This window comes from Hibiscus syriacus, unplaced genomic scaffold, assembly GCF_006381635.1.
Source record: "Hibiscus syriacus cultivar Baekdansim isolate YM2019G1 unplaced genomic scaffold, ASM638163v2 tig00111834_pilon, whole genome shotgun sequence".
NCBI classification, from domain to species: domain Eukaryota; kingdom Viridiplantae; phylum Streptophyta; class Magnoliopsida; order Malvales; family Malvaceae; genus Hibiscus; species Hibiscus syriacus.
In genome coordinates this window covers 775704-800930 of record NW_024063192.1, presented here as the reverse complement: position 1 = coordinate 800930, position 25227 = coordinate 775704, and the positions used below count along the sequence as shown (strand labels likewise).

Sequence of the window (25227 nt, the reverse complement as noted above, 5' to 3'; positions counted from 1 at the left end):
TTCTACAATCGTTGCGATGAAGAAACTCGGTCCGAAGAACCATTCCTTCGATTCTTCTGCGAAAAGAAAGCTTTGTGACATGACAATGGAGGCTAAGAAGGCAGCATTGAGAGGCTTAGAGGATGCTCTGTATGAGCCACCAAGGAAAAGAGCTGCATACTCAAAGAAAATCAATTTCCTCCCCGATCTGTTAGGCGATTCCCTCGAACATTACCCTCGTAGGGTGTTCATCGACGTCGGATCCAACGATGTCGACGATAAGAACAACATCGCGATGAAATGGTTCGAGAAGAACTACCCCAAAAGGAACCAAGAATTCGAGGTTTACGGTTCCGAAACGGTGAGCGACCGGATCGATGTTCCGGATTGGTTGACAAAGAATGTAGGCGCAGAAGATTACGTCGTGATGAAAGCCGAGGCCGAAGTCGTGGAGAAGATGATAGAGCGGAAAGTGATGGGTCTGGTGGACGAACTGTTTTTCGAGTGCAGAAATCAATGGCAAGATCAAGTGAAGAACAAGATGAAGAAGAATAGGAAGAATCATAAGAGCAAGAAGAGCAAAAGGGCTTATTGGGAATGCTTAGCTCTGTATGGTAAGCTCAGGGATGAAGGAGTTGCAGTTCATCAATGGTGGGAATGAGAATTGCTCAACAATGGAAGCCATTGCCATAGCTCATTTGCTACAAAATCTGCATCTTCTTGTGTTAATGTGTAATATTAATTGTTAATCATTATGCTTAAAAGTCCATGTGGGGGGATTTGAATGTGATTTTCCCTTGAATAAAATCAGTTTATCTCTTTAATCTCCAGGTGTTTGACGTTGATCTATTATGTTAAAATAGGGTAAATTATGCTTCTTCATCACTTAGCTTTGATCATGATTTCGTTTTGGTCACTAAAGTTTAAAAGATTTCCATTTGATCACTCAACATTTAAGTTGTTCCCATCTTATCACTTGGGTGTTAAATCTAAAATAACATGATGATGTGGCTTTTTGTTTTGTTTCGCCGACGCGAGTTGTTTTCTACTGACGTGTGAGTCACCTCATCTTTTAACGAAGTTAAATTGATAGTTTAAGTACTAAACATGTTAAGTTTTTAATGACGTGATATTAAAATGAAATAAAAATTAAATGTTAGGTTTGATTATGAAAAAATCTAAAGTTCAATTACCAAAATAGATATATGATCAAAGATGAGTAATAGAATTTATTGCATAATTTTTTATTCAAAGATGAAATTTGTAGTTTAGTTATTAAAATATGACATCCCTTATAATATATTATTAACGTTAATTAATTGTTGTTAGCATTGTTTTCAATAAAAAATATAAAGAGAAATGATTATTATAAAAATTATCTCTAAATATATAAATGTCAAGTTATACTTTTATTTTATGATTAAGTAATTTTCATTTTAAACTCGCACTCGACTCGACTTGACTAGGCTTCATCATTAAAAAAAATCAGATCCAAACCCAAATTTTCATAAAAAAATAATCATATAAGATCGAATCGGATCAAAATTCGTTGGATTTAGATTAATGTCAAACTTTAATTTCATCAACTAAAATTATGGGTAAAATGCACAAATAGTATTTTAGTTATATGACATTTTTCTATTAAGTATATTGACTATAAAAAATTAACCTAGAATGATATAACATTTAATAAAATTGACATCATAATAAATTTAACCTTTAACTTTTACACTTTATTTTAATTTAAACATAAAATAAAAATTAATCCTCATTATTTTACGGGTAAAATACACCATATATCACCTAACTTTAGATGATGTATCATTTATAACATCGAATTTTTTAATTTGTCAATTATAACACTAAACTTTGATTTCCGTTTCAGTTATACCCATTGGGTCGTTAAATCGTTAACAGACGGATCAAAACGATGTCATTTTGGTGAGGTATCTACATCGACAGTCGTCAGTCACGTCATTGTACCGTTAACGATTTAACGGTTCAGTGATACGATTGAAATGAAAATCAGACTTCAATGCTATAATTAACAAAATTGAAAGTTCAGTGGTATACATGATACAACTTCTAAAGTTTGATGGTATCTGATAAAATTTACCCTTATTTTAGTATTCTACCAATTTAATCATTATTTCTTTCTTTCTTTTCTACTCCAAGTAATATTATTTCTTTGATGCTTCATATAAAAAATATCTCCGAGCTGACGCTATCTTTTCATGTTTAGCAACAACCATTAATCAAGATATTCCAATAAAAGATGAAAGCGTTTGATTCATATTCCCCGTCCTCTCATTCCCTTAAAGAATCGAATTCCCAAGATCTAACGATTTTACGTTGTAAATATCTGTTTTGAATACTCGTAATTATTTGATAATGAATGCTTAATCATTTCTGCTGTAATTGCTAGTAATGTTATTGATTCGTAACAAATTGGTCACTCAACATTAACAGCCGTTAAATTAGGTGACAAAAAGCTTATGTCGCACGCTAGTCTGACTTTATTTACATCATTTGACCACGTGAGACCATTTTGACCAATCCTCACCTCTTCCTCTTCTTCAACTAAGTTCTATTCTTTCTCCGAGACAATCTTTTCCAAATCTCAAACAAATCATATATTGTTTAAGAAAGAGTGCAAACGAGTATAGTACCAGGATGGAGTAGAGAGAAAAACCTTAATGAACATCTCCAATGGAGCATCGAACACATCATCCACTTCAACGGAATTCAACTTAGGTTTGAATGATATGCTTGAAAAAAAGAAGAATAGTGATTTAAAGAAGAAGAAAGAGATAAAGAGGTGACAGTCTATCAGAATGATCTCACGTGGTCAAATGTTGTAAAAAAGTCATATTAACATAACGCATCAGCTTTCTGTCATACAAGTTAACGGTTGTTAATGTTAAGTGATCAATTTATTACAAATCAATAATGTTAGCGACCGATTTGTTACAATTCAATAACGTTAGTGACCAATTTATTACTTTTGAAACTTCAATAGAGAAAACGAAAATGTATTCAAATATTAATGACCATTTTTATAGTTTATCCTTAAAATTTAGTGTTCTTTATTAAAATTCAAATTATTTACATCATTATTTTTTTGATTAATTAATTAATTAAACATCATTAACTCTTGAAATAAACTATATTTGATGATGATATATATAAGACGACTGTCGCACCGACCTAAAACAATTTTATTAAGAGATATCATATTTAAGGGTAAAATATATAAATAGTCTCTTAAATTTTAGAGCGCTTATATTTTGATCACTCAACTTTTGAAACTTGTAATATAATCATCAAACTTTTAGTTCATTTTCAATAAGATCCATATTGTTACCTCCCGTTAATTTTTACTGAAGTCGCACTTAACTCTCAGTTCTCGACTTCGAGATCGAAGTCCTACGTGCGCAGTGACTATGGAGAGATAATATGCATCCCGAATAATTTACGTGCCATGAATATACAGCATCATTGATTAGCATGTGTGAATGTTAATGAGTATTTTCACGTGTGAATAACGGTATTTTGAAGTCGTTTTAAAAATTAATAATCGATTGAAATAGTCAACAAAACGGGTAACGGTTAGCAAAATTACATTCGACTTGAAAAAATCAAATTTTTATTCGAGTAAAATTGAAATTTAATTTTAAATTTTAAGATTTATTAGCTTACCTAATTCATATTTTAAAAAATTTTCTTCGACTCAATTGAATATACTATCTTTAAAATGGATAATAAAATAGAGTTTCGATCTCTTTTCAAGCTTTCCCTAGTAAGGGTGTTCATATATCGATTAAAATCGAATTAACCGATTGAGTTTTAAAAAAATCGGTTAATTTTTAGTTTGGTTGGATAACTGTTAATAATTTTTCAAACTTCGGTTATTGTTTAAAATTTGGTTTGAAATTGGTTAATTAACATAACTAGTCAAATTAATTGAAATATTTAATATATTATATTATTATTTATGGTAAAGTACACAAATAGTCCTTTGACTATAAGGTGAAGCTTTGTTGAGTCCCTCGACTATTAAAAGTTACAAAATGGTCAATTGACTATAGGACGTTGCTTTGTTGAGTTCCTCGACTATTAAAAGTTAAAAAATGTCACCCGAGTATTTAGTATATTCCAAACTCATCATTTGTTGTTAAAAAAACTGACAACAATCTGAGTTGGATGTTAATGTATTGACTGATATATGATAGTTTTAGATTATGATATCCAATTTTATTATATCACCTTATAGTCAGGGATCATTTTGTAACTTTTAATAGTCCAAGGACTTAAGAAAGCATTACCTTATAGTTGGGGACAATTGTGTACTTTACCCTATTATTTGTATTACTTTGCCTCAGAGGTGTTTAAGTTTTGATTTTAATTGAATTAACTGACCGAATTAACTGATCAAACTAATTGAATTAACAGAAAATATTAAAACATTTAATTTATAATTTATATTATTTTTAAATTTTGATTAATTTAGTTAGCCGATCAAATTAATTGAATTTTATTCGGTTCAATTAAGTTTTTTTTTTCAAAAATTTTGATTCGATTATTGAGTAAAAAAATTAGTTAATAAATTTTAGGTAATTCAATTCCATCAATTAACCAAATCGACTGATTGATCACCGCATCCTTCCCGGAAGAGCAAAAGGGATCGTAAAGCCGAAGCTAAAAACACAGTGCTTTAGAGCACTTAAACAACTATGGTCATAACTCAAAAATACTGAGCTGAAACAGTCGGGATAGTGAGTCGAAAACTCACCGCGTCAAACATTCAATAATTGAACACGAAGAAGGTTTTCCCTCACATTCCTCTCTTTGTCGTCTTCAACCTCTCATCGCATATAAATCTATACTTCACTTCTTTCACTACACAATAAATTCTCTCTTTATAATTCCCAGTTTTTCTCGCACTTTCACAAGAACAAATTCTAATTCTTTTCAGCAATCGAAAAATAAATCATGGGTCTTAAAGGTTTCGTAGAGGGAGGAATTGCATCGATCGTCGCCGGCGTTTCAACTCATCCTCTCGACCTCATCAAGGTCCGCATGCAACTTCAAGGTGAATCCCATATCCCTAATCCCTCTGTTCAAGCTTACAGTCCAACACTCGCCGTGAACTCCGCCACCGCCGGAAATGTGTCGGTCTCTCAAGCTGTTTCACAGCCTCGTGTAGGTCCCGTTTCCATCGGTGTCCGTATCATCCAATTGGAGGGTGTTGCCGCGCTTTTCTCGGGCGTCTCCGCCACCATACTCCGCCACACTTTGTATTCCACCACCCGTATGGGACCCTACGATATTCTTAAAAACAAATGCAACGACAAAGAAACTGGGAATTTGCCGCTCACGAGCAAGATACTTGCTGGTCTTATCGCCGGTGGCACCGGCGCCTCCGTCGGCAACCCGGCAGACGTAGCGATGGTACGGATGCAAGCTGATGGGCCGTGGGCGTCTCCCTATCGACGCAATTACAAGAGCGTGAACGACGCATTGGGTCAAATGACAAAACAAGAAGGATAAACATCGGCATGGAACGATGGAGGACCTGATGTTCCGGCATGGAGATGGGATAAACATCGGCGTTTCACCGTTAAGACTGCTTATAACCGACGTATATGTAGTACGGAGAATACCGATCGAACTTTACGTTGGAACCAGATCATACACTATCGAGGCCTCCTGCGAGTTAAGATGCTTCTTTGAATGCTAGCTTTATAAAGATAAGCTTCTACCGAATGAACGTAATGGATGACACATGACGATGGGCACGCATTGTGCAGTCTGTGGTGCGACGGTGGAGTCCAATTTACACATATTCAAGGACTGCATGGCTGCTGGACCCTTCTGGCAGGGAGTGATCAAACTGTAAGGAGTTTCATAGTTTGTCATTAACAGATTGGATCGAAAGGAACCTCACCCAGTATGACCACTTTCCCATTAATTTTGTAGATCGGGACCTTTTATTTGGTCCGACTATCTGGTGTCTCTAGAATCGAATCTTGTTCGATGATACTTATGTGGTTGAAGAGAACATACTCGTACAAAGTAAACATTTTCAGACAGAAATTGTCACTGCGTTGGCTAATCAACATCAAGGTCCAGTAGATCGTGGGAGTTCTATTTCCTGCAATCTTTCTCGACACTGTCCGCCTGATGGCTGGTTTAAGGTGAATGTTGATGGGGCGCACCAGATTGACGATGGATTATGGGATTTTCTAAAAAAAAAGGTTCGAATGATAAAGCAAACTCAATATGATTGAAGGAGCGGATTCCATTATTTTCTTTAATGAAAAAGAAAATAAAATGTACCAATGGAATTTGGGAACTACACTCAGAATTCTGAAAATCTCCCATCGACGCCTTAATTAGCGGTGGCATGAGCAACGAAAAGAATAAATTACATATTTAGTACCTACACTATCAGTTCTAATATGTTTTAGTACCTAAACTTTCATTTTTTTCAAAATCACACCTAACGTTCAATTTTTATTTCATTTTAGTATCACATTAAAAGAATAGAATATATTTAATAAATTTATATAAAAATAAAACATATTTTTAATGTTATTATGTAAAATTAATTTAATATATGAATTTAAGTTAAGATATATAAAACATTAAGAATTTAAGTTTACATTAATATACAACATAAATAAACATATGTAGTTAAATTCGAACCAGTTAACTAGTTTGGCTCAATGGTTGAGCCTGGCTTCTTCAACCCAGGAACCCCATGTTTGATTTCCTTAGGTATCATTAGGCGCCCAAGTTTTTTTTCCTCTGGAAGGTGGGGTGACACGTGTCACCCTATTATTGGTGAGAAAATATATTAAATTAAAATAAATTTAATCATCCAATTGGATGGTGACACGTGCCATTACACTTGGCGCACATGACACCATTTGATTTGAGGGTTAAGTTTATTTTAATTTATTAAAATTAGGACCAAATTGATAGAATATATAAGTAATAGTGACCAAATATGTAATTATACCAAATAGTTTAACTACTACATCAACTTCTCTGTAAGTGGATTAACCGAATGCATTTAAATAGTTGAGTGACTTGATTGACAAAATTTCAAAAATGGTGGTCAAAATGAAAAAAGGGCAATAGTTAAGTGGTCACTAGTATAGTTTATCCTTTATTTTAATAATTTATATAATTATATGTTGAGTCCTTTAGAATTTTAATTTTTTATAAATTAAATTAATAGTGTTCATCGATACTCGTCGAGCGTGACATACTCATCCTATAAATTAAAAGTTTAGTGATGCTTGAAATAATTTATTCTAAATTTAAATGCAAATCATTTTCTATTTCACCCACAGTTATTTATTAAATATTTTTATTTTTATAAATATATTTATTTATATAAAAATATTTGTATTTTTTTTTGTTGCTCTCCCGGTTCTCAATGCTTCGCTTGACTAATCCAGACCAACTCGAGTTGCACAATTGACTTTGGTGGGTGAGTCTCCCAGCGGGAATTTTCTGCATACACAAAGACTCGAACTCGAAACTTGTTTAAGCGATATCAAGCTGCTTATCACTTGAATCAACCTGTTGGTTAAAAATATTTATATTTATTATATCGTAAATGTGACAAAATCAAATTGAAAAAAGAAAAGTATGTACATGTTATGGCATAAGTATTGCCATACAAAACTCACAACCTTATAAAGAAGCTTTTAGAGCATGGGTACTTTTATAAAAGCAAAGCCATGGAATAGCCAAGTGATTGATTCAAAGCTTCAACACTCTTAATTATTTTATTGAAGAAATTTGGTTAATTCTTTTTATTATTTTAATATTGTCACATCCACCCCTTTATTTTTAGAATTTTATCTTGGAGGACTACTTTTTTTTGTAGTGCTTCATAAAGGGTAGACGTTATAATAGTATGAATACATGTTCATGGATAATGTTCATGGATAAACAAATAGAAGCATTGTTGTGAAATGCAATGCTTGTTCCCTCCACTCTAAGCAATAAGGCAAGAAACAAAATGGGGTTTATCATTCATAATCGGGTAAATTATATATTTAGTACCTAAACTATCAGTTTTTGTTTGTTTTAGCACCTAAACTTTCACTTGTTTCAAAATCATATCAAACGTTTAGTTTTTGTTTTATTTTAGTACCATGCCTTTAAAAACTTAACACGTTTAGTACCTAAACTATTATTTTTAGCCCGTTTTAGTACCTAAACTTTCATTTTTTTCAAAACTTAAAGTTAAATTTTAAACAGTGATACTAAAATGAAACAAAAATTGCACGGTTTTGAAAAACTTGAAAGTTTAGGTACTAAAACTTACAAAAACTGATAATTTAGATACTAAGAGTGTAATTTACCCTTCATAACTTAATACCTTCATATTATGATATAAGAATTTACCGGAACATCAGGATGATCTTCTTCTTCCTCATTCTCTCTTTTTTTGGACATTTTCAAAAAAAAAAAACTTTTGAACCTTCGATTATTGTAATTAATAATTCTATGTCTAAAATTAAAAGAGATAAATCGTGATCTTAAAAAACTTAAAAGTACTAATGATCAAAATTAAATTTAATTATATACATTGGTTAGAGGTTTAATGCACGGGGATTATAATGAAACTAGAAAAATGATGGTTGGTGGTGTGCAAAAAGTGGTCAATTTAGGGTTTTAAATCACGGTCCGAAAACGTAGTAGCGCCCGCGACGGCCACAATCACGATAAACCCGAAATGATTGAAAACGCGACCACGAATGCGATTTAAAACCATGAATGTCATTACAATAGATGATTGAATACTCTAAAATGCCCCACAAAGTCACATTATCTAATGTGGGATCATGACTAGGGATGGGCACGGGACTTAAATCTAACGAATTTCAACCCAACTCGATGGATATCGATCGAATTCTTTTTAAAAAATATGGGTTCGAATCGAGTCGAGTCTAGTATTTTAAAATTTATTTTTGAGTAAAGGATGTATCATTTTCGGGTAGATTCAGGTCAGATGGAAAGTGTATAATTTTCGAGTTTGATCAGAATGACCGGAACCCAGCCTATACCCATCCCTAATCATGCCTCCTTTACTCATTACTAGTTGGTTGAATCTGCATTGGGTAATCACCTGATTAGATTGTTAATGAGTGATTCTCACATGTTTTTGTCTCTCCCATTCATGCCATTAACCTTTTAGCTGAACACCCGATTAAATCTAAGTCCGTTCATGTCATTACCATACATTATATAAGACTCTCCATAAAGATTTTGGATTTAAATATTTAATATATCTTTTAATCGAATATTTGATTTGTTTAAATATATTCTAATTATTTATCTTATTGTGTTTTAAAACAATTAATTATTGTAATAATTATTTAGATAAACACGTTATTTGTATTTACAATTATAATTATATTATAAAGTGCATTTCGATCTTGAACTTTTATTTTTGATTGAGAACTTATACTTTTAAAACTAGTAACTTTTTTGTTTAATTAAAAAACAAGTAGAATGTCCCTTCGGGGACATCCGATAAAATTGGAACGATACAAAGAAGATTAACATGGCCAATGCGCAAGGATGACACGCACAAATCGAAAAATGATTCAAATATCATCTTTATTTCATAAAAAAAAACAAGTAGGATGATGATTTAACTCATGAAATTGTAATTAATTTTTTGGTAAATTACGCATTTAATACTTTACTTATCAGTTTAGGTTCATTTTAATATACAAAATTTCATTTTTTTCAAAATCATATTTAACGTCTAGTTTTTATTTCATTTTAGTATCCGTCGTTAAAAACTTAACGCGTTATTACCTAAACTGTCAATTTTAGTCCGTTTTAGTACCTAAACTTTTATTTTTTTTCAAAACTTAACGCTAAATTTTCAATTGGTACTAAAATGAAACAAAAGCTAAAGTTTTTAACGATGATGTACTAAAATGGAACAAAAATTAAATTTTAGGTATAATTTTGAAAAAGATGAAAGTTTAGGTACTAAAATAGACCAAAATTAATAGTTTAGGTATTAAATATGTAATTTACCCTTAACTTTTTGAATCAAATTTAAAGGACTATTGTAGATAAAATATGTGTTCAAGGACTAAATAGAAAATCTAAAAGTTATTATATGACTTATTTATTCTAACCACTACAATAGGTAAAATTACAGTACCTGAAATAGTAAAAAAAAAAGTCTAACAATTAATAATTTGGGGGTGAAAGAAAGCGAGGGTGAAATGGGCATCCAAATTGTCTATATGTTCCAGCTCTCTCTTAACTCACTCACCTCTTTCAGACACATACACCATTCTCTCTCTCCGAGTTTCAACTGTTGTCTCCTGTTTCTCTTCTCATAGTTTCAAGATTCTGTCTTCATCTTATCTCTTTGGTCCCTTGGATCCCACCATAGCAAGCTTGGGTTTTTTCTTCCTGTAAGTTTTTGTATTCAAAGATCTTTCCTTTTTGCAGGTTTTTGCATGTTGTTTTTTACCCTAAACCTTGATGGGGTTGCTTTGTCCCTGTTTGTTTACCGAGAAAATGAAAAAGAGGGTTTGGGTTTTCTATATTGTTTCTGGGTTTTTTTAGGCTGTTGTTCTTCCATGTAAGTTTTGTTTGTTTGTTTTAATGATTTTATCAGTTTCAATAATCGTAATCTCTCTAGGGTTTCTACATGTTTATTTCATTTCCTGTTATTAGATTTAATTATAGAATTAGATGCTGCTTGATGCATATATTGGCTGAAAGCAGGGATTCAAATTGCAGTTGCGGTTGCGATTTTGCTTATCGTGATTGCGGACATAGTGGGCGTTATTTAAATCACCGATGAAGTAGAAAACCAAAATCTATTTATGATTGTTAATGTTCATACCAGTAATGAAGGGAAAGAAACGAAGTTGAATTCTTTTTTTACTACAATTCCAAGCTATGTTAGTGGTAGAATTGTCGGATATCGATATCTATATTCGACACAGGGTGTTCGTGTTCTAAAGCTTCGCCCATATCTGGAGAATTACTATCCGCATCATTTCCGATATATGTCGAACATAAATACTTTAGCGAAGAAGAGAAGAGTTGGCATAGTTTCTAAGCAATAGTATGCATCAATAATAGTCTCTTGTTGTATCTCTTTGAACAAGCGGATTATCCTGTTTCGATTTCCTTATTTGTGGCTTATGCTTCGCGAATGTCTTCTAACGAGAAATCCTTTCTTTTTGCAGAGAAATACCTGGTTTTACACGAGTAATAACGTTAAAGCTGTGCATAGTTCGGTGAAACAAAGAAGAGAAACAGCATGCCTTGGTTCAGTTTCTTTCGCAGAGTTGTGCGCTTGAATTTATACTGCAGAGTTATTTTGTAAAATCTGTCTTTTTCACTTTACCTTTGTTTTTATATCAGCTAGCTGTTCTTTGCTCAACCATCCATGGGATCCACCCACTTTTATTTATTCTTTTGTGATCAATATAGGATTAGTTAGAAATATCGGTAGTTAGAAATATCGGAAGTTAGAATACTAATCCTAATTCGAGCTCCTTCAGACAGTTTATTGCTTTCGAACCGTTTCTTTAGTACTAGATAGATATTTTATTTGTCTTATACCTTGGGTGAGTTTGGCTGCTTTGTTATCTGGTATTTGTTTCCGTTCTCGTCCTATATCGATAGGAGTGATTAATCCAAGGAGAAATACGTAGTTATGGTGTGCCAAGCAGCTAGTCAAACAAGATTTAGAGCATTAAAACATGAAAATGGGATTGCCGGAAAACCAACGATTGTAGTTAGAGTAATTGCATGCTTTCAACCAATGGAGGATTGTCAGGTTAGTTTAGATTTTTTCATTTGAATCTTTGTATTGGTGATTTTTATAAACGGTATGTTTAAATTGATATCGTGCTGATTTTGCTGTTCTCGCAGGCTGAGTACTTCCGTCATTTACTTAAGCCGGTCACGTAGATTGATTCCATATCTGTGGTATATTATCAAGCCAGAATTTATAAAGTTTTTCTTCTCAACATTTGTTCGTTACAAAAGCATTTAGAAGTTTAATATACGGGATCGAGCATTGTCCATTACCTGGTATGTTGTTACCACTTACCACCTCTTGTTTTCATTGTTATTAATTTTTTGTTCCATTTTCATGTGAAAAAAAAGTCGTTTCTTATTTGTGATCCGCAGGAGTGTTCTAGTTGTATGGTTTGGACCAACGATTCTTCGGTTTTCCCTCAGCGTTCTTCTTGGCAACTGCCTGACTTAAGGTGCATGAGATCATCATTAGCGCCCAGGCAGCAAGAATGTTTGCCTGCGTATTTGAACCCTGGCAGTCACATGCTTTCTGCGAGTATATCAAAACCGGGTTTTTTGGTTCCGGATACAGATCATGGCAGTCATTTGCTTCCTGCAAATATTACAATGCCAAGGCCAGCAGATATTTCTGTACTAAAAACGGAACAAAAGTATCATCCCCACGAGTTTATTCAGCAGTTTTACCCCGGTTTCCCGACTTCATTGCCCTCTTCCGGTTCATATCTCAATGAACAGCAATTCAAGTTTACTAATGGACACGGGGGAAGGGCTACAGCTAATTTGGTCCCTGGCTCCTCGCAGAAAGGGCTGATTATTTTTGATCAGTCGGGAAGTCAGACAAGGTTAATTTATGGTCCTTTTCAATCTCCATATCAGTATGCGATGACTTCCACCACAGAGGTAGCTTCTTCCCTCGATTTCCATGTAGGGCAAGCAGTTAAAACAGATAGTCTCATTCCCACCCCACCAGCTTTACAGGAGGAATATGATGAGAACCATTTGGGTGCCGAAGAGAGTGAGATGCATGAAGATACCGAAGAACTTAATGCTTTGCTTTACTCAGATGAAGATGATGATGCTTATGGTGACGAAGACGACGATGAAGTAACGAGCACGGCTCACTTTCCTATTGGAATTAAGCGAAACTATGAGGATCAAGACCATGGTTATGATGTAACGGAGCAAGTTGCCAGTTCTAATGGTCCAAACAAAAGGCAAAAGCTACTGAACGATAGGAATAAGCGACCGATAATAGTCGACGAAGGCTATCACGAGTATGATGCTGATGCAGACTCAAGCAATGCCATTGGACCGAATGACGGAGAGAAAACTTTGCATGATGAACAGTCGATAAAGGATAAGATTCGCACGACGATAAAAATCCTGGAAAGCATAATACCCGATGCCAAAGGAAAGAACCCATTGTTGGTCCTCGACGAATCTATAGACTACTTGAACTCCTTAAAGCTCGAAGTCGAGACTTTAGGAGTGAACTGCTACTAGGTTTGCACTCCCTCCCTTTGTAAGTATGCCGATTACATTATTTGGTAGGAAAAGAAGGCTGAAAATGAACCAAAGTCTCAACTCGAATGATCGATGAATTTGAAATCATTAAACTCGCCTTTTCTGTGGGGCCGACCCGTTTTGTCATCTTTTTTACTTTCTCAAGGAGCCTGATGGGGGGCCAGCCAATGAAGGAAAGGCAAGGTATGCCATCTGCTCTTTTGATTAAAGTAGGTTTATGGTTTTGTTTGTTGACCTGAAATGATCATCTTTGATAGTAAAAAGCAAGTCATCAATGCTTTGAACGCATTTTGGGGGGGGGGGGGAGGGGAAGAGTCTGCTAGTAGTGTGGTGTGTGCTGTAAAAAACAAGGCCCCCACCCCCCATGGCCATGGATGTGGTGTAGTGTGCATGCGCGTTAGGTCGAGCTGGGTCCCGCTACCCGACCCCGTTCCTGTCTCTTTTATTACCTTGAGAACAACACATCATGCTTGATATTTTCTTTCCACCTTTCCCCTACAAGTATGAAGACAAAAGCTTCCCCATGGTGTCTGGTTTTCTTTTACCCCGGGAGGTGTCCATCTTTCGATCAAGTTCTGTGGGGAAAAAGTCTGGTTCCCCCCCCCTCTTCACGTGAGTTGTTCTTGAGTGTCTGCCCCTTGTGGAATGTGTTTATGATGCGTCTTGTTTTTGTGTAGTTTGATGATGTCTTTGTACTAATAATTGGAGCCATGACTGGTTGATGCTTGAGCTCCAAACCATGACTGTTTGTTGTACTGTCGTTTTCAGTGGTTTGTGTGAATGTAATAATATTTGTCATCGGTATTATCTCGCGTCATTCTTTATTTATTTTTTTTATTATAAGGAAAAAATAAGAGAAATTGTTTGAAATTAAATAAAAGATTTAATATAAAATGAAAGTGAATATGATAGATGTATTAAAGTAGAATATGTTAACCAATAATCGGTTGGTCTAGTGGGATGAGACATTAAGTTCCTTAAGCAAGGTTATAGGTTCAAATTCTGGCATTTGTAAATGGAGTAAATTGGGTTGGGAGTCGTTCTTGCTTCTGCAGTATTCGATTTGGATTAGTCGGTCAGTAGATCGGATACTAATGATTAATTAAAAAAAATAGAATATGTTAAAAGGGACGTGTGATTCATTTGTAGTGGGAGCTACGTGTGAAACATGAAATGCATTATGAAATAGTGAAAATCATGTATCTAATGCCTGTCTGATTAAGGAGTTTCTCTATAAGCTCCTTTAATCATGAAGGAGGTTTTTAATGAGGTCTTCAATTCCTATAAAAAATGAATCTAATGGCTGTTAATAAGATATCTTATTTTTTTAGGGATAAATTAATATATAGTTTTAAAGTTTGATAATTTTTCAATTTTATATTTGAATTTTGTGTACTACAACATTAAGTCATGCGCAGGGATATGTATAATATCAAGATCTGATGAATTTCGACTTAATTTAATTATATGTGTTATTTTTTAGTTTGAGTTTAGAGTGAAATTGTTGATCCAACCTGAAAAATAATATAATTAATAATTATCCATTTAATAGGTAGGGATACTTATAATAATACACTTATTTAAAAAATTTAATTAAAACTCTATTTTACTTAATAAAATTATATATATATATATATTTGAGTAAAATCGGGTAAGATGAAAGTTTTACCTAAAGCTGGATTGAATTTTTTAACTGGGTGGAACCTCCTTAAATCTGAGTCAGATCAGATGTCAAGCTGTAGGACTGAATGCTCAAGCCGAATTTGGATCATTTAAAAACTCAGTCGGACATGACGTATACTTATTTCTAATAAGGCTTAATACCAAAATAATTGCTTAAAATATATCGTTTTTCTCAAATAAGTGCCTAAATTATTTTTTGACTTATACATATACCTAACGTTACAAACGTTACCCATAATTTCAAAATAGAGTGGTTAAATTTAAATTTTTTTAACTTTATTACCAAAATAGGAGTGAGAAGGTAGTTGAGTGATGAATGATGTAATTTACCCATAAAAATTCAGGTTAAATTTTTAACGTCAATGTACTAAAATGAAACAAAAAACTAAACGTTATGTATGATTTTAAAGAAATTGAATGTTTATATACTAAAACATATTAAAACTGATAAATACGTAATTTACCAAAATATATTTGACGAACACTTGGAATTACCACGTCACTAAGTGAGAGTTTTTGATCAATTTGTGAGATTAATTTAATTATTAGTTTAACGTTAATATAATTTAAAATTGGAATTCATTAAAAAATAGAATACAAGTAAACTGAGTCAGTTTGTATTTAATTATCTTTAATTAAAACTATAAATATTTTAAATATTATACAAAAATATAAATTATAATTTGACCCAATCCACGAACAAACTAGCTTAGAGGCACTAATTGGCATGCTACTATTTTCCATAATTGGTATCCCAATGAAGTTAAGGAAATAGCATTGATATTATGAATTGAAAACAATAGGATGAACTTCTATGAGAGTTTTGATTATTAGTGGCATAAAATTAAAATAAATTTATATATTTCTATTATTTCTTATACGTATATTTGAATAATTTAATCGTTAAATATATCTATATAGGTATATTTTATATGTAAGTAAAATTTTCAGTCGATATTACATTTTTATCTCATTTTTTCTAATAATCTGGAGTAAGTATATGACAGTATTTGTTTAAAGATAACTCTCAACCTTTCGACATTGATCACTCACACCCCATTCATCTATGGAGCTCGAACCCGAATCCTCAATGAATAATAAGAATTCTTTTACCACATGGCCACTTTGGTTCGTGCTCATTTCATAATACCATCTTTATTATTATATATGTAACGATTTAAAATTTTCCGTACCAAATAAATTATTATTATTATTATTGTTTGGGCACATAAAAATTTAAGTTAGGGGTGGTTCTCTGGTCCATAGTCAAGGTATACCTAAGACATAATTAAGATTAACATAAGAATTTATAGATTGTCCACATAAATAATTAAATTTTCTTCACGCTTGCGTACGGTAGAAATTATTTTTTAATGTGAGGGTCCCAAATTTTAAGACCCTTTCCGACATATCGTAAATTACACTTACTAATAGATGGGTATGTACAAACTTCCGATTAGTCAACGAGAGGGTGATGAAAGCAATTAAGGCTAATGGGGCCAATGGATGTTGAGGCCATATATCTTGTGGACCTTAATTACCTTAGTCCTACTACTTAGAACCCATTTTTGTTGGGGTCTCGAGTGGTGAGGTAAGTCTCGTGAATAGAAGATGTTAGTTTTATAAGTTTAAATTCGTCTACTGACATAAAATCATGTGTTCGTCCTAATGACAGGGTTGATGCGACTTCTAGACATCGAAAGATACGTAGGGGGGATTTTAGGGATGGGTTTATGATGCAATGCAAAAAATATTAAATTTGGGAGCATTTATGCAAAGCAACCCTATGGAAAGGAAAAGTGGTCCGTTTATGGAATTGTGCCTTTTCTTTCTACAATATGCGCCATTGAAAGGGAAAATACTTGCAATTTTAAGGCTGCGTTATCCGTACATCGTGTCCTTAACTGCAATGGGTGTTTTGCATTTTCATGGTATGTATTATTGTGTAAAGTTTTATGTTCCTTTAGCAGCTATATATTTAGGGATGACAACGGGTCGAACTTTCGGTCAACTTGATCCGACCCGAAAATATGTATCATCTACTCGAATTCGATCTAACTCGAAAAATATATATTTTTCACCCGATTCTGACCCAATATGAATTTAAAAATTAACATCCGACATGTGTCACATCTTACCTTTGTTAACTCCTGGTTGAATGATTAATTTAAAAATTAATCATATATTACATTGTACTTACTCTCAAATTAATTATTAATTATTATATTAAAAACAAAAGATTATTATAAATATTGATTGAATTATTTTTAATATATATGTATTAAAAATTAAAGATTAATATATTTTTATTTTATTTATAGATTTATGATTTTTTCAATATTTAAGCATAGGGATTCAATAAAAGGAAAATAGAACCAACAACCTATGGCAGGCAGGAGGCCAGGCCCTGGGTGCCATAATTGATATAATTTGGAGGGTGAGCTATGGGTATGCGCAAGGAATGAGTGGCGCTACAAAAGGAATATTATTTAATGACATAATTCATGTGTATTTTTTTCATATATTTATTGATTGGTAAATTTGCATTTCGTATTGTGTTATAATTATATTTTCGTATATTTAAATTATATATATATTATATATTAATAATATATTTCTGTATAAGTTTTGAAATATTTGATTGTTTACATTTTTGAGATTTTTTTTATCATATCATGGTATTATTAAGGTTCATTGTTCATTTATAATATGAGCATTGCTATTATAATTAAATTAAGGGTAAGTTATAAATTTCATAACTAAATTTTATTCTCTCTCTCTTATTTTTTTCACTGAACTTTATGCATTAGGTTTTTCAATCACTCCATCGTTAAATAATTAACGGCGTTAAAACGATACCGTTGAAAAAAAATAAAATTTTCACCAAAACGATGTCGTTTTTCATCTATATAAAAACTCATTTTTAATGTCGTTAGTGAGGAAATAACTGAGTGACAAAAAAATCCCACTATATTAGGTTTAGTGAGCAAATTGAAAAGATTTAATATATATTGAGTGAAATAAGAGAGGGAGTAAAGTTTAGTAATCGATTTAAAATTTACCCTTAAATTTGTATAATTTTATCGATTAAGTGATTGAATCTCCTCCAGCTACTCTCTTCCCGATTTTACATAGGTAAAACGTGTGATCACTCATTATAAAAATCTCAAAAACCCTAAATTCTTCTTTTATCTCTCGACACCATCAATAATTTTCTTGCTGTTATTATTAATTGTTGGTAGTAGTGAAATGAAACTTACGAGTGAACGTGATGGCGAAGGCAATGGTGGGAAAGGAGCCACGGATCACACCATTTGTCTCCCCCCACGTGTATGTAGGGACGGATACGAGATTAGAATTTGACATATTTTGATCCGATCTGATCTTATTAAATTTGATATTTTTTTAAATTAGGTTCAGGTCGGATTGGATTCGGATTTTATCTCAAATGAGCTAATCAAGTTCGGATCGAGTGAAAAGTGTAGCATTCCGAATCGAATTTGGATGAAATATATATAACTTTCGGGTCGGTTCAAATTAACCGAAAACCAAAACCATGTCATTCCTACATACCTGTCTCCTTTGCTTGTTGGTCATTGACCAGACATCATAAAGGAATGCATCGGTCAAATAATTTAGAAGAAATATATATATATATATATATATTTAAGATCTAATTCATTTGTCATAGTATGCGTAGAACTTGTAGTTAAAGTATGATAGTTCCATAAAATATAGTAATAAATAATTGAAACTCGTCAATATCGACGTGATAAGTTTCATATAATTTTCCGTCAATCCATATAAATGGTTATAATTTTAATATATTTTATAAAATTATTTTTTTCGTGATAAATTATATATATATAATTAGTATTTAGACCCTCATTTCAAGAAGAAAAAAAATTAATTTGACCCTTTAAAAAATTAAAAGATACTTTTAATTAATTCCACTTTTGAAATTTTTAACATTTCTCATTAATTCTTAATTTTTTTTTGGAAATTTTAGTTTAAGGTTCTAACATTTTCAAAGTTTTAAGAGTTGTCTAGGGGATGGCATTAGGATTAGGTACTAAATTCTCATTTATCAATATGTATGTAAACGAACCGAACGAATATGAACGAGGGTATATTCATATTTGTTCGTTTAACTTTAATCGAACAAACGAACAAATATGAGCAACTAAATGAACGTAATTTATTGTTTGTGTGTGTTCGTTAAGAAATTTAGCTTATTCGTGTTCGTTTATTGAAATGATAAACGAACATAAATGAACGAACATAAACAAAAATAAACAAACGAACATAAATAAACAAACATAAATGATTTGAGTTTATATTTGGGAAGAGTTTTATCCAAAATAATTTTTGGATTTATATTTTCTTTAATATATTTGAGTATTTTTATTTGAGTTTAAAATTAATTAGATTTTAAAATATTAATGGTTTTAAGGTTAAAATTTATTAGGTCTTAATATTCAAATGATTTTGAAGATTGGGCTGAAAATAAGCGAACGAATATAAATGTACATAAATGAACGGATTACCGAACGTTCATGAACGTAAATGAATGAACGAGTCATTTGTTCATGTTCGCTCATTTAATTAAATGAACATAAAATTTTGTTCATGTTCGTTCATTTAATTAAATAAACATAAAATATTGTTAATATTCATTTAATAAATAAATGAACTTCATGTCGAACGGTTAGTTGAACTTTCGGTTTGTTTACATGCCTATATATAAATTACCAATTGGTATTATTGCTTCAATGTTTGAATTACTTTTCTTTCAGAAAAATAACTTTTAATGTTTAATGTTGGCAAATTTTCTCATCTTGATCCCTAAACTTATAACTTTTTTTTTCATTTTCAGTTAGATTATCACGGCATCGGAGGGGAAAAATCGAAATTGAGGGACTAGTGTGGACTGAGATAAAGTTTAGGGATTAAATTGGAAAAATATCAAATTCAGTTACAAAATGAATGTCGTTGAAACTGGCTTTTGCTTTAACTCCTTGGAATAAAGAAGGTGATAAAAAACTGAAGTGTTAAATGAAAAACCATAATGATTAATGGCATAATTCTGTTAAAAACACACGAGATTTTGATGTTCTTCTATAAATGCCACTATAAAGCCATTGCTCCTTCAACAATTAGTGTTGCAGAGGCAAAGAAAATCCCAGTTCAAAAATGGAGGTTAAAATCGAAACACGAAAGCTAATAAAGCCATCGTCCCCAACACCAACTCACCTCAGAGAATTAAATCTATCAAGCTTCGATCAAATCGCTCCTTCCACTCACGGCACCTTCGTTTTCTTTTTTCCAGCTAATAATAACGAAGAACTCATCAATGGCGAAACACTAGAAAAGCTCGAAGCTTCGCTCTCGGAAGTATTAACCAAGCTTTACCCTTTCGCCGGTCGGCTAGTCGAGTACCGGAACGCCATCGACTGCGGCGATCAAGGCGTCGAGTATTTCGAAGCTCGAGTTTATAATGCGGAGCTAGACCAATTCATCATGGATGAGCTCGAGGCTAAATCGGTGAACCGATTGGCTCCTTACCCGAACGAGCTCGTTTTCACAACTAACATACTTGCTGTTCAAGTTAACAAATTCGACTCCGGTGGTTTGGCCATCGGAGTTAGTTTGTCACACAAGTTCGCCGACGCGTTCACGATTTTCAATTTCTTGAACGCGTGGGCTACTTGTTGTCGAACCGGCCTCGTTGCGGTGAAGTGTTTGAGCTTCGAGATCGGATCGGTTTTGCCCGCCGCGACGTTCTCGGCGACGCATAAGGTCCCAGTCCCGGAAGATAACTCGGAAACTCTGATCACAAAGAGGTTCGTGTTCAGCTCATCCGGCTTGGATGCCCTGAAAACGAAAGCGGCTCCTTTCGTTTCCGATAACTCACGGCTCTCCAGGGCGCAAATCTTGATAGCCCTCACATGGAAGGCTCGACTCGAAATATCGAAAACGAAACACGGATCGTTAAGGGATTCATTAGTCATTACAGATCTTCCCCTTCAATTTCCGTGGAAAAACAAACTTGCCGATACCAACAAATGCAGCAGGCAACCTGTTCAAGAACATCACGGTTCGATTCACAGCAAACGATGACCGTAACCCTGATCTTCTCCTACACTTGGTGGATCTAGTCGGAACCGAGATCCGAAACGCGGCCGAATCCTTTGCGAGAGCTGAGAACGCCGCCGTTTTGTTCTCGGCCGCGAAGGATTCGTCGAGGGTGATCCATGAGGAGCTGGTGAAAGGGAACACTGATATATGCTTGTTGACGAGTTGTTGTAGGTTTCCATATTATGAGGCTGATTTTGGCTGGGGGAAGCCTGGGTGGCTGGCCAGTGCTCATAAGGCTGTGGAGATGGTCCTGTTGTTGGACACCGAGTTCGATGATGGTTCGATCGAAGCATGGGTCACGATGGAACCGGAGAACATAGCTCGGTTCGAACAAGACGATGACATTTTGGCTTATAGTTGCAACCCTTCTGAATATTTCACTCGACTGAACTGAGAAATCAATATAAAGTATTGTTATTCAGACAATGATTTTATACACTAATTCTGAAAAAAAATATTACGCAAACGATGTTATACGATTGTTACGTGTGACGTGTCATTTAATTATATTAAAAATTAAAAAAATTTAAACATGAAATATTAGTACAGCTTAATTTATAATTTTTTACTATTAGTATATGAGATAATAATCCTAGTTGTGTCCTGTGATTCATCTCAACATTTAATGTTACTGAAGGATCATTTTGGCTCATACCTTATTTTGATATTTTTTAATATGTAACATTTTATTTTCTATTAAAATAATATTTAACTGAATATAAATTATCAGTTAATTATCGGTCAACATTCATTGTTGATGTGAAAATTTTAACGTACTCGAAATAATGATATAACACATGTCATGTGTCCAAAGGAATGTCATATAACATGTTATGTGTCTAAAATAATGATGTATCATATGCTCAAAGTGATAACATGAAAAATATCACGTGACCAAAATGATATCATAATGCATTGAACATGTCCATAATCTCATGTCACATGCCATATTTTTAATGTGATTATGATCTTCTCGATAAATAGGACTGGACTTATCCCGTTAGTGATAAACATTTATCGATAGTTAACTAATGATTTCAATTCAATCAAGGGTTACTTTGACCCTAAATAAAACATTAGATGTTAAAATATTTAAAAAAGAATAAGAGTCAAGGTGACTAAGCAGTCAAACATTAGATATAAATTTTAGGGTAAATTATATGCTTAGTACTTAAACTATTATTTTTTATCTGTTTTAGTATCTAAACTTTCAATTTTTTCAAAACTATACCTGACATTTAGTTTTCATTTTATAATCCGATGTTAAAAAATTAATACATTTAGAACTTAAACTAACAATTTAGAACATTCTCAACCATTTGACATTGAACGCTCACACTCCTAGTCAGTGATGGACCGAGAGGGGTGGGTTGGGACAGTCTCCCCCTGAAAATTTAAAATTACCGTATATTTTAAATTTTTTCTATGTACTTCCTATTGAAAATCTGTTTCGCCCCCTAGTATTTTAGTTCCCCCCTTGAAATTTTAGTTCATCCTCCTTAAGTTTAATTTCACCCCTAACATAAAATCTTGTGTCCGGCTAGGAGTCTTAGCATTCTTTATGCTAGAACCAATAACAATTCATTTATCACTGAAGTCACTTTGTTCGTACTATTTTAAAACAAAAGTAAAAAAATTTACCTTTTCAGATATTTAATCTTAAATCCACCAAAGACTTCCCCTAAAAATATCAAGAATAATAAATTAATCAAAACGTTCCAAAACTAAGACCGATAAGATATTGCTATGAGATAGGATAAAACCACAAAGAAATACATAAACCGTACGACTAACACTAATCCTGAAACTAGCAAACGCCTTGGCTTGCAAGCACCAATTCAGGGTTTGCTCGAATTAGTAATTCAGGGTTTGTCTCTAAGCTTTAGTTTTCAAACGACAAGTCGGAAAACACATGTGAAAAGAAACCTAAGAAAGAAGTTCCAGGAGAAAATCCCACATCACAGGGAAACAGTGTAATTTGATCGGACAGTTCTTCTCCGATGTGGATTTACAAGGATGGAACAGCGGCCATTCGAGCCGATTTTGCGGCCTGTAGGTAGCATACCGAATTCTTGTGAACATCTTCATCACAGGTTTGTTCTTTTCACACCAAATTTATCTGCTGAAATCAATGGCTGTATCTATATATATGCTTCGCTGCTGGTTTCTTTATCAAGCGTGAACAACCAAAGGCCTGCGATTCATCAGCAACAGGAGCAAACTGGATACTGAAATGTTTGTCATATGATGATCATCTTCGAATCTTCATTTCAGCACTGATTTTAACCTATTTTTGAACAGAATTTCATTGTGATTAAATGCAGTTCTGCAATAGAAGAGATGGGGAAAGATGATAGCTCACCTGGTGCTGGTTCAGAATCTCCTTCCAAGTTCAACTTCTCCCTTTGGTATGAACTCGGTTGAGTTTTCATTTTTGGTTAAATTGTGGTCTAGGTCCCTCCATTATGCTTTTTTGGCATAGTTTGTGACGTTGTCCGAATAGCCTATTCTAATTGAAATGTTGATATTGATTTTTTTTCTCTTAAGATAGTGTGTTCTAATTAATTAAAGTATATGAAATAAAATCATAATTTAAGAATAGTAAAGGGAAAAAATGAGAATTTGTCATAAATAAGCAAAAATCACCATTTTTCATGCATGGTAGGGCAAGATGCCTTTTGGGGCCTGCGTTGAGTTTCTTCTTGCCGATCTGGAAGGGTAAATGGGCAAATTTGATGAGGATTGAAGGAGAAGCAGAGATGGTGGTGGAAGTGGCGGAGAATGCGGCGGAAGTGGTGGAAAAGGTAGCCACGGTGGCGGAGAATGTTGCAGCCGAGGAGGCGGAAAAGTTTCCCGATTATAGCTCGCTGAAAAAGGCTGCCATGGTGGTGGAACATGTTTCGGAAATAGCTGCCAAAGATGCTCATTCCACAGCAGAATTCATTCATCAGGTAATCAAATTATAACTACTTATTAGGTCCCTGTTGGTTTTGAAGTTAATTAAAGGCTTAATACATTTTTTAGTGCCTAAACTATATCTCAAAATACGATTTGGTGTCTAAAGAATTTTTTGCTAACAATAGGTGCTTAACGTTTTTTCCGTTACACCTTTGGTGTCTAACGTTTTCTCCGTTACATTTTTAGGTGTCTACCGTTATATTTTTTAAAAATTTTCAATAATAAAAACATTATTTGAAAAAAGAAAAAAAATCAATCCCCCACCCGCCCCACCATTTCACCATCGATTGAATTTTGTTCAGAGCAGTGCGAGGAACTCAACAGTGGCGGCCGTGTAACGTACAGACGGCTGTAGCCGTCAAAATCACATAAAATAACAACGAAAAACATAGAAATCATGTGACACTTTGTGATGTTTTTCACAATGATCGGTACAATTTCACGGTGGGTGTGGGATAGGGTTTTGGTCGCGACGACAAGACGGTTTTGATGGTGTCAACTGTGACGATCATAGACTGATGGTGGTCGATCGACGGCGAAAGATGTAAATTTTTGTTAGGGGACGTTTGTTTTTTTAATTATAATATTAAGTTTTTTTAGATAAAATAACTTTTGAAATTTTATATGTGTGGCACGTTCAGATAACGACCAAATTTAATTATCGTCACGGTCCAGACACTTAAAAGTGTAACGTTAAAAACATCAGGTACCTATTGTTAGCAAAAAAATTCTTTAGACACCAAATCATATTTTGAGGTATATTTTAGGCACTAAAAAGTGTATTAAGCCTTAATTAAATTAAGTTTTCCCCCTAAAATTTTCTGTTTTAATTAATATTAGGTCCTTATCAGTATTGAAATTAATCAAATTAATTTCTGACCCCCATTTTTAAAAAATATTTCTTGAGTCCCTCTAAATTTTGGAATTAGATAAACTAAGCCTCATCCCCCAATTTTTTCAGTTTAAATACTTTTGTAGGTTTCTATTAATTTTAAAGTTAGACAATTTGACCCCTAATGTTTTATATATTTATATGAAATTATTGATCTTTGTGGGTAAAACGCATAGGTTGGGGAAATAACGCATGACCTATATGGCTTGGAGGCATTGCTT

The 25227-nt window shown here is 33.3% G+C and overlaps 3 protein-coding genes, 1 non-coding gene and 1 pseudogene across 6 annotated transcripts; all 5 read left to right on the top strand.

Annotated features, from left to right (window-relative positions):
• The first annotated feature begins 4955 nt into the window (after positions 1-4955).
• On the top strand, positions 4956-5529 carry LOC120171461 (mitochondrial uncoupling protein 4-like). Its single transcript, XM_039179170.1, has one exon. The coding sequence runs from the start codon at positions 4972-4974 to the stop codon at positions 5527-5529; it is 558 nt and encodes a 185-aa protein (XP_039035101.1). The 5' UTR covers positions 4956-4971.
• A 3989-nt stretch (positions 5530-9518) lies between these two features.
• Positions 9519-9621, top strand: LOC120171672. The gene has a single exon (XR_005520890.1). It is a non-coding gene; the product is annotated as a U6 spliceosomal RNA (small nuclear RNA).
• Positions 9622-10309: 688 nt separating this feature from the next.
• Positions 10310-13811, top strand: LOC120171460 (transcription factor bHLH143-like). Of its 3 annotated transcripts, XR_005520875.1 has the most exons (5): positions 10310-10445; positions 11232-11827; positions 11923-12084; positions 12184-13518; positions 13593-13811. XR_005520875.1 is itself a non-coding variant. In XM_039179168.1 (4 exons), the coding sequence occupies exon 4, from the start codon at positions 12199-12201 to the stop codon at positions 13312-13314; it is 1116 nt and encodes a 371-aa protein (XP_039035099.1). In that variant the 5' UTR covers positions 10310-10445; positions 11232-11827; positions 11923-12084; positions 12184-12198; the 3' UTR covers positions 13315-13544. The 3 variants fall into 3 exon arrangements, 2 of the variants coding, with proteins under 2 accessions (XP_039035099.1, XP_039035100.1); XM_039179168.1 differs by lacking the exon at positions 13593-13811 and having other exon boundaries at positions 12184-13544; XM_039179169.1 differs by lacking the exon at positions 13593-13811 and having other exon boundaries at positions 12160-13544.
• A 6400-nt stretch (positions 13812-20211) lies between these two features.
• Positions 20212-21550, top strand: LOC120171549 (annotated as a pseudogene).
• A 1622-nt stretch (positions 21551-23172) lies between these two features.
• On the top strand, positions 23173-24633 carry LOC120171548. The gene is made up of 4 exons (XM_039179235.1): positions 23173-23319; positions 23458-23564; positions 23822-24107; positions 24574-24633. The coding sequence occupies exons 1-4, from the start codon at positions 23173-23175 to the stop codon at positions 24631-24633; spliced, it is 600 nt and encodes a 199-aa protein (XP_039035166.1).
• Positions 24634-25227: the final 594 nt, after the last annotated feature.

What these genes read in the sequence shown, in the direction of transcription:
- LOC120171461 (XM_039179170.1), top strand. Translation starts at nt 4,972, where the DNA reads ATGGGTCTTAAAGGTTTCGTAGAGGGAGGAATTGCATCGATCGTCGCC.
- LOC120171460 (XM_039179168.1), top strand. Translation starts at nt 12,199, where the DNA reads ATGGTTTGGACCAACGATTCTTCGGTTTTCCCTCAGCGTTCTTCTTGG.
- LOC120171548 (XM_039179235.1), top strand. Translation starts at nt 23,173, where the DNA reads ATGGAACAGCGGCCATTCGAGCCGATTTTGCGGCCTGTAGGTAGCATA. An exon ending in ATATATATGCTTCGCTGCTG is followed by an intron (nt 23,320 to 23,457) that starts GTTTCTTTATCA and finishes ATTTTTGAACAG; the next exon opens with AATTTCATTGTGATTAAATG. An exon ending in AAGTTCAACTTCTCCCTTTG is followed by an intron (nt 23,565 to 23,821) that starts GTATGAACTCGG and finishes CATGCATGGTAG; the next exon opens with GGCAAGATGCCTTTTGGGGC.